At 38.6% G+C, this 14,449-nt stretch overlaps 2 protein-coding genes across 3 annotated transcripts in view; one reads left to right on the plus strand and one right to left on the minus strand.

Moving 5' to 3' along the window:
* Window positions 1-5,627, minus strand: part of CMSS1 (cms1 ribosomal small subunit homolog) — a 110,009-nt gene extending 104,382 nt beyond the window's left edge. The window contains exon 1 of the mRNA XM_052665514.1: window positions 5,549-5,627. Coding sequence (XP_052521474.1) covers window positions 5,549-5,612 — 64 coding nt within the window. The 5' untranslated portion in view covers window positions 5,613-5,627. The remainder of the gene's footprint in view (window positions 1-5,548) is intronic.
* The window catches only part of FILIP1L (filamin A interacting protein 1 like), a 196,490-nt gene that overhangs the window by 76,755 nt on the left and 105,286 nt on the right, over window positions 1-14,449 (plus strand). The window lies entirely within an intron of this gene.

The raw sequence follows: 14,449 nt of genomic DNA on the forward strand, positions 1-14,449 counted from the left end.
CTGTCCATCTGGTGACCCCTGGCAACTCCAGGACTCACAGCAAGCATGATCCCTTCCACCTTCCTCTTCAGTTTCTCATGACAATCATCATAACCTACTTGTCTTGTCTGGCAAGTACAATCGCTTCATCCTATACTGCAGGCTACAGATCCTCACTGAGCAATTTCAGACCTGCAGCTTCTCTCTGAGTTGTGAGAATGCTTGTGAAAGTCCAGATTTAATGACAAGATGTGCAATGATCACAGAATCATAGAATCCTTAGAGTTTGAAGAGACCTTTAAAGGTCATCTAGTCCAGCTCCCCTGTAATGAACAGGGACACCCACAGCTAGATCAGGTTGCCCTTCAGTGTCTCCAGGGATGGGGCTTCTACCACATTTCTGATGTGGTGAGGTACCTCTTATCTCTCAGATGCAAACTGTTCTTGTAAGTTTCAACACCTGTTTCAGCAAGTAAATGTCATGTAAGAGCTGCCAGGAAAAAAAGATAATTAAACCTACATCAGTCATTTATTATACAGAAAAGAATTACACTGCTGTCAGTCATATGCTTCTCAAGGTCTACTTCTGTTTTGTTACCTAGCATTATTGCCAGATCCATTAAAGAAAACGAGGACAAAGCCAGTGCATGTGCATGCATGCACGTAAACTCAACCAAGTGTCTGATAATCGGTCAGTCCACTGAAATCTCACAGCAAAATCCATTTCAACTATCTGCTAATTACTATCTGCAAAAGAAACTATATTAAGATTTTGTGATCGATACGAAAAAAAGACATGCCTGTGTTGTTAAGACAAGACAAAACATGAGCAGCTCATCTGAAATCTACTACTTAGCTTCATTTCAGCAAAACTAAACAAGACAGGTGATCTGCTTATCACTGGATTTCAGCTACTGTAAAAAGCTTCTCAAAGGGTTACAATTAATAGGAAGTGGAAACTTTCTGATTACTGAACTACATACCATTTCTGTTGAGGTTATGTTACAAATGAGACATTATAGGACCCCATTACTGAAAACTAGAGAGCTGAATACTCCATGGATTAAGGCTTCCACCTTATTCTAAATGGTTAAATTTGTTTTCAGTTGGCAACCTTGCCAGGTCAAAACAAGCAAACGAATATGTATTTTTTTAAAACTGGGCTCAGATATCAAATCTTTCCACTACACATACCATTTCTTAGCAAACTCACACATACTTTCCATCCATTTACTTTCACTGGCACCAAGCACAGAGAGAGCATGAACTCCTTTCCCCTCTGAACAGCCTTCTCTCCAATCTTCATTAGCTACACTGTGACAAATTACAGGACAACTAAAAGCACTTACACATTTAAAAATGATATGTTAGTCAACAACCGATTATATTAAAAATGTGATGCTTATTACAAATAACCTTCAAAAAGAAAAAAACAAGGAATTCCATGGCTGTTTGTGAGTCTTTAAAGCTGCAATCCAGCTCATATACACAATTAAAGGCATAGAAACAGAGTTAGCTTTTATGTAATGAAGGCTCCTCCTGAGAAGCACAGCTTCGCGATGACTCGAAATGCATTATCCTCCACCTACACAAACCTGAAATGCTGCAGTCATCACCAAGGGCAGCTCACCAAGCCTCTCCACTAAAACCCACAGGAAGACATTTTCACCTTCCCCTCCCACTCAGAAATGTTCCTTATGGCTGTAGGAGAAAATGGAGCCTGTCCTTCCCTGCCACAGCTACTGCCTCCCAGATGCTGCTCCACTCCATGCCAGCTATGGGTTATGAAGTGTCGCCAGCCCAAGGATGACATCTCAGCTCTTTCATTCCCTTCTTGGTTTGCTGACAAGCTCTATTCTAGACATGAGTTGCCTGGACAACTCTTCCCACTCCCCCAACCCCCCCCCCCCCCTTCTCTCCTGCACCTTGGTCTCTTTACTGTGCAGAAGAGGTTGGAAGGACAGACCAGACGCTGACCTCACTCCCAGACCTCTGTTCCTCCGCAGCCTGCCATTCCAGATCCTGGCAGGACAAGGAGCTGCTCGCTACTGCAGAAGTGAGACCTCCCCTACACAGAAGCTCAGAAACAATCCTGTGAAAAGCCTTCCATTTCCATTTGGAATGGACATGGGTTGAACTAAAGGTAAACTTCCCTGTTCAAACAGGACACAAGAGGAAAATGCAGCACATAAGGGTAAAACTGAATATGTATAAGGGTTTCTGTTCCTATTTACTACTTATTACCTGCATGAACAAGCAGTGCAGATTCCCCCCCGTTCCCCCTCCCCTTTTTCTTCAATTGCAGCATCAAAAGAAAATTAAGATCTTCTAAAGGCAGAAATGAAGCATTTCTGCTCTGGAATGGCATCAACATCTGGACACCTGGCAATACACACAGTTCAATACTGACTGTACCAATTTCTCAACCCCCTTAATGTAAGCATGAGAATCCTTGCCTCTCTTCTTATTTACCAATAGCATTTAAACAGAAGAGTGTTTAAAAGTCCATTTCAATGGCTTTTACTCTTGTTGCATTGCAGCAAAACGCTTTGATCCGGGGGAGGGAGGAGGAGAGGAACAGAGAACATCTTAAGTTCACAAAGCCAAAAGCCAAGATGCACAAAACTGAAACATTCCAAAGTTAAAAATAATCATCTTGAAACTGCATGAGCAGAGCTGTAATTTTGAGCAGTACAGCATGACATCATGGTTTATATGGGGCCAGCTCAATAAATCAAACTGTGCCTAATTAGAGATTCTACTGAAAATCTACATTATTTGGACAAATAATTAAAACAGGACAGTCTGTAACACAAGCCAGATCTGTTTACTAAAATATGTTCTTTTCAAACTTTTAGCTTCACTACTGCTTACAAAGCTTTCACATTTAGTAAATTATAGACCCCTAAGCTTTTATTTCAGTCTGACTTCACTTTCAAGGAATTCTTCAATTAACTTTACATTGCTTTAAGCTCTTCATCCAATGAGAAAACAATCTGTGGTTTCTTCCTTCTTCCAGTGCCAATGGCTGCCCTCCATGTTTGACTTACAGACTTACTGTCTTTTTAGAGCCAGGTTCTGTTTGTCTAAAACCAGCTAGTTGTCATAGCATTTTGACAAGTCTTCTGTAAATGGAGAACAAAACTTTGTGGTGGGTAAACTGCTAAGAATAATGAAGGTTGTTCCAGCAATCTCAACAGATGTGTGCCAAATTTAAGGGACACACAGAAACAAACCCAAAGCTGAAAGCATCTCTTTCTCACTCCAAGTTTTTAATTCTATAATTTCTACTTTATTCCTCTAAGTTTTCTAAATTTTGTGCTTCTTCTCAAACATAGAAGCTGTGACATACTCAAACATTCGAAGCCTAAAAGCTTCTACTGCTATCAGACATTACAACCAGTACATGGTCAAGACTCCTCTGAACTGTTAGAGGTACTGTGGAGACTTCAACTAATTATTAACTGTGTGGATAATGTTACATCAAAAGAAAAAGATGAACTAAAAGCAAGAAGCAAGCAGAAGGGATGAGATTCTTCACTAGCCTGAGCTTACAAAGTCTGTATCAATTTTTTCAGTCTTGGATTAAAGAAGCAGAAGAGGAGAGCCCTCCTTCACCTCCCTTCTGATACTTGACAAGCTAAATGGATCAACATCAGAAGGATTAGAGGAACTGTTAAGTCAATAACAGAAGAGCAAAATGATTGAGTCAACAAAATAGGGCTGTACAAAGAGTATATAGTAAGAGATGTGCCTATTATTTCAGTGTTACTCTGTCCAAATAATTTTCTTCTATATAATGTCAGCCATGTGCAGACATGGAAAGGGTATAATTCTATTCATTACTTACAAAGATTTTAGATAAGTTGCTCCAAAAGATTTTAAAATAATCAAACAATATTAAACATCACATGCATAGCATGGCAGTGTTTTTAAAGACATGGCAAACGCAACTTCCTCAGCCATAGCCACTGTGAGCAGCAGGGAACACATCTTCCTGATCCCTATTTGAATTCTTGTTACAATTAAATGCTTGTAAATTACAAATGATCTTTTAAATTTAACACTGCTTATGTGGATGGAAATATTATGACTGACCTCTGTTAAATGCGAGCATTTGAAGCCGCAGCCATTTGAATTCCTCTAAGCTCTCAGTGTGCAGCAACAGATTTCTCAGAAAAAAAAAATCCCCTTAACAACTATTTGGACATACTTCTGAAAGCAACAGTGAAAATTAAAAAAGCAATGTTCCCAAAGAAGTATCTATTTTTGCAGTGTGTGCTTTTAAAGCACAATTCTTATGGAATGAAATACTTGAGTTCTCTTGTGTAAACTTGCACAGATTGTTTGCTATTGATCCTTTGAGTCATATTTTGGCAGTAAACTTATATCTTTCGAGAAAATATAAGTACTACAGACCAAGTGATGTAATCTACATCTATATTTAACTCCTTTTTACTTCTTTTTTGTTTTGTTTTTAGAGAGGAAAACTCTGGAAAGGATAGGAAAATCAAAGGCAGGAGAAGCAAAACAAAACAAAAATAAGAAAAACAACACAACATGTGCAGTTAAATTTATATTTTAAATGAAATAATCTGGACTTCAATTTAATTCCCAGTTTGTGAACCTTGTGATCATGAAAACCTCCAGAAGAAATGGATTGTTTGTCTGTAGGAACACAGGTCTTTTATGTCACAGGACAGAATTCAGATTAAAGAAAGTAATGCTGCCAGCACTCAAGACATAAGCATAAAGACTTCCTCCCTTTTCAATCAAAGCAAAAAGTCTTCTCAAATCAGTGAGACCTGATTCTTCTCTCCTCCTTGTCGCCAAACTACAGTCTTTAAAAAAAAAAAAACACCCATATTAAAAAAAGAGGGAGGGAAAGAGGAGTGAGAAGAAAATTGCATGCAACAAGACCATTCCATATGGCCTGGGCTTGTTTCATGTGCGTGCTACACATACATGAACTGTATGCTGATGTAAAATGCCTTTTCTACATTTTTACTGTCCAAAGCAAGTGCTACAGTGCTAGAGTTTGTGGTCCTTTGAGGAGTACATAACACTGCACAACGTTTTCAAGAGAAGTAGGAATAGCCTATGGAGGAGTGTAGCTGACACAGGGAAACTAATGCAGGGCTCTTGATTGATAAAGCTTCGTTTTGCCTCTAAGACTCAAATGTGATAAACCCTCAACCAACAAGAGACTGACAAGAAAGAAAAGACTGAGCAAGTCAGAGAGAAAGAGCACACGAGCAAGGGTACAACAGTGTGTGCAGGAGACAGAATACATGCATTTTGCTCATTCCTGTCATAAACTAACAACCACCTCCTAAGGGCCTCATTCTCTTCAAAGCCTGTTTACTCTTAGAAGAACATGGTAAAACCAACAGATAGAGAACACCTGGCAGGATCGTATCTTTTATCTCATATGCCAATTTTTTCTTACTTCACTGAAGCAGAGACTCACTGATGCCAGTCTTTTTGTACCTTTTCCTTACTCCTCCTCCCTCATGCCATCTGTATCACTGCCTCTCTACTCTCCTCTCCTTGTCACATTGCTTCTCACCTCTTCCTCCTCGCCAGCTGGGAACCAGTGGTGTGGGAGCAGTTAAGCTGAGAATGAATGCCATCCATCCATTTCTGGGAAGCTACAAGCTCTGCTTCTTGGCAAAAGCATCTCATACTCCAGAGTTTACTTGAGAACATCACTTACTGCCTTTCAGATGGAACAGCAATGAGAAAGCATATTTAAGACTTGAGAAAATTAAAATTCATGCAACTTCCACTGACTTTATTAACCCACATAAAATCTGTTTCAATAATAAGCAAGAGATTTTGGCCTTGTGTAATAGGAAGGATCAGACTAGATGATTGTGGAGGGCCTTTCTCACTTCAAATTGTGACAATACAGATGCCAGTGAATTTTAAAGATTAGAGGTCTTATTTCCCAGTATGAATTACACTATTTCTTGTTTTAATTTCGGTCTTCCAAAAACACACAAATCCCGAAGGAATTTATGCACACAGCAGCCCAGAGTCTGCCTTTAGATACTGTCCAAATGACACAAAGTTTTGAGCGAGGAGATAGCAGTACCTCTGTTTCCATTAATTCTCTATTAAGTATCACAGGATTCAAAATGTTGATTTCCAGCATTACCTCATGCCTGGGCCTCTCACTGATTAATTAAAACTGTATACGTAAAGGAAAAAGAACAAAAAAGCAGAACTGCAATGAAATGAACCAACAGTGTCCCCAATGAAAGAAATGGATTGCTGTTCTCAACTCGTTTCCATAGGTTGATTGTGAATTGTAGCCAGACAAGATCTCCTTTTTCAAGCTTCCAGTAACTGGCAAACATGTCTAATACACAGGAAGTCGTATTTATAGTTCCATTACTCTCTACAATATACCAATTCTCTGGTAATAAGAAGTTGTCTCTAGGCCTGCTAAATGAAAGATCTTAACAGGAAGCTTCTAAAACTACAGTTAGAAGTGACTGTGAAGAAAAAAAAACCCAGTACAGTACAAACCCTGCAGCATCACTAGACAGTAAATTTAGACATACCAGACTTGTGTTTTAAAAAACAGCTCTGAAAGTCTGCTATTGCAAGGCTTGTTGATTACTCCACTGAATCATGATTTAACTTACAGTACATATTTAACTTAGCTACTTGATATGTTACTTTTGCTATTTAACTTCAAATTATTTTGGTGTGAAATAGGTAAAGAAACTGCTGCTATATAAGCTCAGGTAGAAACCTGGGCAGGGCCTCAGAGCATGCAGATATTGAACAAAAAATCTGAGGCACTTCTTTGCTAAAGGAAAACCTATTTCATACTTGCTCCGAGTTCTGCAGCTGATAGTCAGCAGTTTGCTTGTGTGCTGGCACTGTCACCTTGCACTTAGAACATTTTTAAGTAAAAACCCAAATACCCATTTGAAGTTTTAAAATTCTCTTCCAGGAACCGTATAGCATATTCAAAAGGGTACAGCACTCAGCCAGGGGTTATTTTTTCTTTCCCCCCAGCCCCCACTTTAATACAAAGAAAAATAATACCATTAGTAAAGGAAGACAGAAAAATAGATTAATACTTTACCACAGGAGAATTTCTTTGAAAGCAAAGATCGCTACAAAAGTTGTTCTTACCTAGAGATGAAAGAAAAAAGAAAAAAAAAAAAGAGAGAGAGAAAAAATAGGATTAATAATCATCAGTTGGAACACCGCACCTTCACATCACAAAGAATTTCAGAACAATATTTTACAGACATCATGACAGCCGTGGAACAAATCTAAAGAAAACAAGCTACACCAGAACAGGAAATTGCAATTTCTTTGAAACAATAATTAACCTTAAGAAGGAAACCACTACTAATATAAACAAACAAGTAATAAAGGAAACCGTTTTACCACAGGGAAACCTGTCTTAAAGCACTGCGACAAGGGAGTAGAAACAAGTTTGCCTGAAGAGATGAGTTTCTGAAGAAAATGTGAGCAATTCTGCAGTAAGAAGCGTGCAGACAAAGCCATCAAATTTCAATTTTCAAATTTGTAAAGAGGAGGCAGTACCACCTACAGAAATTCAGTAGCCTTTAAATAGAGGACTTAAATCTAAAGTGAATACAATCACATCGGGAGGAACCTGAAGGATTACTGGTTTTCACTAACAGGTTGAATTGCTTTTATAACCATAGCTTTTGATGCCCAATACTTGTCATTCTAAATAACTAGAGCTGAACTAGTTGTCTTGGTGACTATTTTATCACCTTAAAAAAATGTGAATCAGAAATGAAAAAATATGAAAAATCAGAAAACTGATTTTTTTTTCCTATCAAGGAAAAAGGCAAGTTGAATGTTTTCTCAGGACAAACATGAATTGAAGGTAGCTCTCATTTTTAGAATTTAAATCAGTATTCACTACACCGAAACTGCTTCTTAAACCTGAAGTATTAATTTCACTCTCTCTTCTTGTCAGTGGTTCTTAAAGAGTTGCAACAGAGCAGTAGCCCTCCTTTATTTACTGATTTTCAGTATTTACTGATATTCCAGTGGGAGAAAAGTTTGTAGGGGCATAAGAAAAAGCTGTAACTAAAATAAACTCTAAAAATGGAACTATTTTTCATTTCAGATGTTATTAAGTCAACTGTGTGCAAATAACAGTGTTTCAGATATTGTCCTTATTTGTTCTTGTCTATCACACTGGTTCTCTTTGTGGTTTCTAGTATTTGGCAACAACAACATAAACAGAAAAGCTAGCAACACAACAAAAGTTTAGCAAAGGCAAACATAATTTGATTTAAAAAAAAAACAAAAACAACACACAAACAAAACCAAAACAAGGCACAATACAGCAATCAGCTCTGTAAGCAATGGAACCAGCATAGTTTGGCTTCCTGAGAACTTGCATCCTCTGGGGACTCTAAAAACCTTCAGTAGGCTTGCAAGCTCATGCTGTAGATTTCTGCACAATGGAGCACCAAGATCTCTCTTTTGTACCTGGAAAGCCACTGTGATGGAACTCTGGAACTGACACTTAACATCATCAAAATCTCTCTTTCTCAAGTGGTCCAGAAGTTACTAGGAATTACTGGCATACAGACAGATAAAAGCCTTTCTTCCCTGGAAGAACAAGCTAATTGAGAGAACAATTCTGTTACAGAATTCTTTTGTTCAGTTTTTACAAAGTGGTATTTGACTATGAAAAAGCATTTCCTTGTTCTCTGGATCATCTTAATATTATTAGCATTGTTTAGATTTGTGACTTCATGTTATCTTTCACACATGTTTACAAGGATTACTGAAAGAGAAACATCTTTATAAGATGCTAAAATAGATCTACAGTCAGCAAATCCCAACACTTACCGAGAAGGAGATTTTGGTGAAGGAGGAAATGGAAAACATTTGTTACAGAGTTATGAAACACAAATACACCCTCTGCTGCATCACTGTCACAAAGTGAGTTTTTCCTCTCTCTCCTAAATGGATTTGGGAAATGGAAATTTCCAAAGCAAGACAAATGGCAGAAAATAACATGTACAAACTAAGAATGGCACAGAGTTACATGCAGGAAGCCTAGTAAGAGATTACCTTTGGAAACACCTTCTAAATGGAAAAATGGTGCAGCAGCTACTGTGAAAGAAGAGGGAAAGTCAGGCCTATCAAAAAAACAACAAAATTCCCCCGACTCCCAGGGGGAAAATTAGAGGAAAAAAAACAAAAGATGTTACAGTCAGAAAGATCGCTGATGGTAAAATGATGTGTTTTTCTCACACCGTTAAACCAAAGAGTAACAACACACTTGGAAACCCTCTGCACTACCCTGCAGTTGCCTTCCCTCCTACTTGACAAGCGATAACCAAGAAAGCTCCAATGGCCAGCAGCAACCTGCTAAGGGACATTTTAAGGTACAGGAAGACTGCAAGCCTGAAACAAAGGCAGAGGGTGAGGCCTGGCAGATGCAGAATCTCAAACAAATTCAAAAAAATCCCAAGGGAGAGACCATACCTGAGCCCTCCTCAAAAGCAAAAGTGAACCAAAGGAAAGCCTCATATCATGGATCTCCGTGCTACTTTTCCACTGAGCCACCAGCACGAGCCATCTTTCTGTGGCACGTGAGGCCTACTCACCATACCCACTGACCATCATATGCCTATCCCCCGAGGTTACCATTCTCTTCAATTCCACTTGCTTTATTCCTCATAGAATATGAGAACTCATAGAATCATCTAGTTTGCAAAAGATCTTTCAGATGGTCAAGTACAATCACTAACCTGACCTACTGAGTTCCATTAAACCGTGCCCCTTAATGCCGTGTCTGCACAGCTCTTAAACACCTGCAGGGATGGGTACTGCACCACTCTCCTGGGCAGCCCCTTGCAGTGCTTGAGCCAAAGTCACTTTTGCACCAGAAAGCAGCAGCAAGAAAGGCAGACAGAAGGAAAAAAAAAATTCTAAATCTTTGAATATTTTGCTGACTTCCTAAGGCCTTTTCTGAATATGTAGGACTCTAATGCCAGCCTCTTTATGCATGTTGATTTCCAGCAAAGCAGAAGATAAAAACTACCAAGATACCAAGAAGATAACACAAAGCATTTGGAGAAGGCACACAGAAATAAACCTGAGGTAATTGGGAAAAATACCCTGTGATGGTGACCAGCACTGTCATTGGGAAAGCATCTTGCACACCGACTACAAACGCCTAACAAAGAAAAGCATAAGCAAAAGGCACATCAACCCTCACATAAATATAGATTTTTAGGTAATTCAGTAAATAAGGCAATGTTCTGGCCTTTTGACTGACTTACTTATTTTGGCTTGGAACACTTGTTATTAGGTCGCCTGAGCCAGGCCCCTGTTGTTCACATCTGCTTCCTGCTTTTTGGGCCTTTCCGCAACCAGGACTTCCACTGACCTGGGGCTGGACCTAGCCCAGCAGCCGCACAGAAATCCCTTCCCATAGCCGAGCTGCTGCTTCAAGCACCAAGAAGCTTGACAGTAACTGTGAGACAGGCAACATCCTGCCTCATGGAGTGACAAGTGAGGGCTAAGGGCTTATATAAGTGATTTAAGGACAGTTCCCTCCCTCTCTTCACCCTCACCTTCTACTACATTCAGCACATTTCAATTTTGAAAAACAGACTTCTAAACCTCGTTTGGTTCCTTTTCTCATCGAAAGAGCAAAAGAAAAGCAGTGCAGATGAAAAGCTACCAATCCGTTCCACAGCCAAGGCAAAGGCTGTTCAGAAAGAAGAAAACAAAACCCAGAAATAGCATGTCACTGCTCAAGCTGAAAGACAGATCCTAGTTACACAGCTTACACAATGGCACACGTCAAACAACACGCTTGATTTTTTCTTCAGCACTGACTCAACTGAACTGAATCTGCACTACTTCAACATGTAAACAGCTCCTTTACAGCCAGCAAAAAGTGCAGATAGCTTTAAGCTGGACATAAACTTTTGCCATCTACATTTGGGCATCTACACAATTATAATTGTTAAGTCCATCAGCTTGGTACACAGAAAGTTTGCAGCATGTTGCATTAAACAACTGAGGGTAGTTTTTTGGTTTTGTTTTTGTTTTTGTTTTTGTTTTTGTTTTTAATTTTATTTGCAATATGATTACATTCAATATTTACTCATCTGATGCACTTCATGCAACCAGCAGATTACTGGATGAGGTTGTTTTCCTTTAAAATACATCTGCAAAATGTATCAGTAAGCACATATAAAATTTTATCCCACACATCCTTATAGCCTTTCTTAGGAGCAGTTAAGGGCTATGTTTTATAGAAATAACTTTTTTTGCTAATTGTTTGCTTTGATCGTTCTTCATCCCTGAAATGAATGTAATTTACAAGAAATGTCACTTTTCTAATTATCAAGGTTGTTTACATTCTACACAAATGTTATGTTCTCAGGCTTTCAGTTTTGCAAATATCAAAAAGCAAGGGAGATGATGATGATGCTGTACTTGTAAAAACATTCCATATTAAAAGGCTGAGTCTCACGGCATCTTAGGTTTCCCACAAGATGCTTTTCTGTCTATCGTTTCAGAACTTTTTCCCACACATCATGTTCCTGATATAGACTTTGGCAGGTTGAAAGGTATGCACTGGCTGGAAAAGGACAGCTTGTTTTCGGCATACCCTTCTACTGTTAAACTTTAAACACTTTTTGTACAAGGTAATTCAGACTGAGCTGTGCATACAAAGGAAAGCTGATAGTTTTAGTTGAAAAAGCTAAAGTCCTGAAGGATGTCAAATACTTCATGATAGTTTTGCAGAGAAGTAACAGTAACCTTGAAAAATAATCAGCATTTCTTGCAAACTGTCTCCATGCCAATCCCTTAAGAGAGGCCTGAGAGCACAACAGCACACTTTCCAGGAAATTTAGTGGAAGAACAATGCAGATACTCTTTGAAGAACTTATAATTGAAGAAAACATACATGGAGTAGAACAAATACTGACTTTTATGTGCAAAAGAGGTGTAATTCCTCCAGTTACGTCCACAGTAAGGGAATTTGAAAGCCTTCAAAGTGTATCAATGTGTTCATCTTATTCTTGATCAGTGAGATCAGTGGAGTTTCCCTACTACTCTGTTAAGGAATCAATGACTGGAACAAATGTGAGCATAACAGTTGTACCTGAAGTTAGAGGAAGCTTCCAAGGCTGGAAGTTGCAGCACAAACTTGCCATTTGTATTTTGCAAGTTCATATATGTGCACATGCACAAGAAGGGACAGGACACTTTATTGACAGCAACTGAATCATGGCTCGCTAATGCCATAACACTACCATTGCTAAACACAAAAAAAGACTTAGTGTTGATAAAATCAGAATTCATATAAGGACAGAAAAAGTTTCCAAAGCTCCTTGGACCACAGATACTTGTGGTTCTTTTCCTTTAGCATTATGCGCAGCTATCTTTAAAAGGGCATTTAATGTTTCATAAAACTAGAGTTTAAAACAAAAGCGCTTCTAATCAGATCTGGCAGGAAAGGGAGAAATGCATACACAGAATGAGGTAAGTGTGATCTTGCCCAGCTGAAGAACAGGGAATGGCAGGGCTTCAGGCCATGACTCACACAGACACTAAACAGTAGAGAGCTAGAGATAATTCTCAGGTAAACTTTGCCTGAGCCACTACGTCATCCCTCTCTACCCTTCCTGCATTAATCATGTCATTAGCAACCTGATGCAAGCTGAGAAGAATGTCTGATTTACAGGGAGCAGAGCAACGCTAACAGAACAAACACACTGGCAGGTCAAAAAAGAGAAGACCAACCCAGATTTCATTTTAGCTCTAGCCACACCCTAGAAGAACAAGAAAATTAGGAAAAAGAAAAACCCAAAGCAAAAAAGTTATCTTCTCACAGCGAGATTGCGTACTTGGTTAAAAGTTCCTGATGAACCAGTTACTGAAAGTACAAATACAAAGGACACACAAGAGCACACAGTTAGAGAGCCAGCCTGAACATGCTTCCAAACAAGGCAAAGAGAAAGAAAAAAAAGCTTTCTTTTGAAGTTTCCACAGCAGTTACATAATTTTCACATTAGCCTAAATGTTTTTAAACATCCTTTATAGCATACAGTTGTGAATCAGTTTACAGTAAGCACACATGAAGTGTGCTGCTAGAAAAGATTTATGTCCCAGTCAGTTACTTTGGCTACTCCACTAAAACAAAAAAGATGAGGAAACACTGCAACGAGAAAAAAAGAAAAAGTTTCAGAATATCTTTTTAAAATAATTACTTGCTCTGGATTGATAGTAGCCTCTTCGAGAAGCAGGCGATTGTTTAAAATAATGTATGTGGTTATTCAACTTAATTACCTCAAAAGGGTAACGGTCATTTTAAGAAACTGCAGATACTTTCATTCTGGAACAAATAAAAAGCACTACAGATTACATTAAAAACAGAATTTAATTATCCTTAGGTTTCTTGAGAGCATTCACAGCAAGCATGTTTACTGAAGTCTCTCTAACCAAATAGAAACCTCAGTGCTTACGAACTTTTGTTCAGGTTCTCATGATTTCATCTGCTTCTAAGTCTTCCTAGAGTAGACTGGCTATTTTCTCACCATTTCCTTCCCAGAGAACACTCCCTTCTCTTTCACTTTCCTCTCATTTTATCTGATGTCGAACTTGTGAATTGCTAAATTGATCTTAGCTTTATGACTTCAAACCATAGGGTTGCAGGTCTACTTTTCATCACAAAGCAAAGTTCTGGAAATAGAAAAGCAGAGTCAAGAGGTAAACTACTTTATCTCCTACTTTTCTCCTTAGTCTTTGACTCAATTCTGCAGCTGCATTGGAGCTACTGATAGCTACAAGCATCAGCTCATTTTAAAATAAATAACCATTTTGTTCTTGCTGATTATTCATGGCATCTCTTCCTAAATATTAGAAGTAATACAAAAAAATACTGATTTTATTGCTCAAATATTAAGATAATACATCAAAATATTAGTGGAATATGAGAAAACATCAAAGAAAATACAACATACTAACACAATTTGGAAAGCCTCTCTGTTGTGCCGTGACCATAGGACTCAATCTCCCTTAAAATTGAAATCAAGATGTTCAGAAGGTTTTCTCAATGTACAAATATGGATATATCCCATTCCAAGGTGCTGTCTTTCAAGTCAACATTAAGTTGAGACAATCATGCAATGGCTTTGCGCCTGTTAGGTATTCAATATCATATGAAGAAAAATGCCAGTAATCTTCAATCTGAAACAGGCAATAGTCCGTTTTATAACTATTCCCTTTCTCAACAGTTCATGGAGGACAGTTTAAGACTATGTAGGCAACAGAGAAAAATCTCTCAGAAGAGTCCCTGCGTAGATAAACAGGGTGTGCCAGAAACCGTAGGTTGGTGAGCGTCATGTTTGTGCCTCATTCAGCAAAGGTGTTAAGGACAGTTTCACAAGATGGGATTTGGGTAGGGGTGTGTGCGACTGCTTCA

Source organism: Tympanuchus pallidicinctus, unplaced genomic scaffold (genome assembly GCF_026119805.1).
Source record: "Tympanuchus pallidicinctus isolate F22 unplaced genomic scaffold, pur_lepc_1.0 scaffold10, whole genome shotgun sequence".
Taxonomy (NCBI): Eukaryota; Metazoa; Chordata; class Aves; order Galliformes; family Phasianidae; genus Tympanuchus; species Tympanuchus pallidicinctus.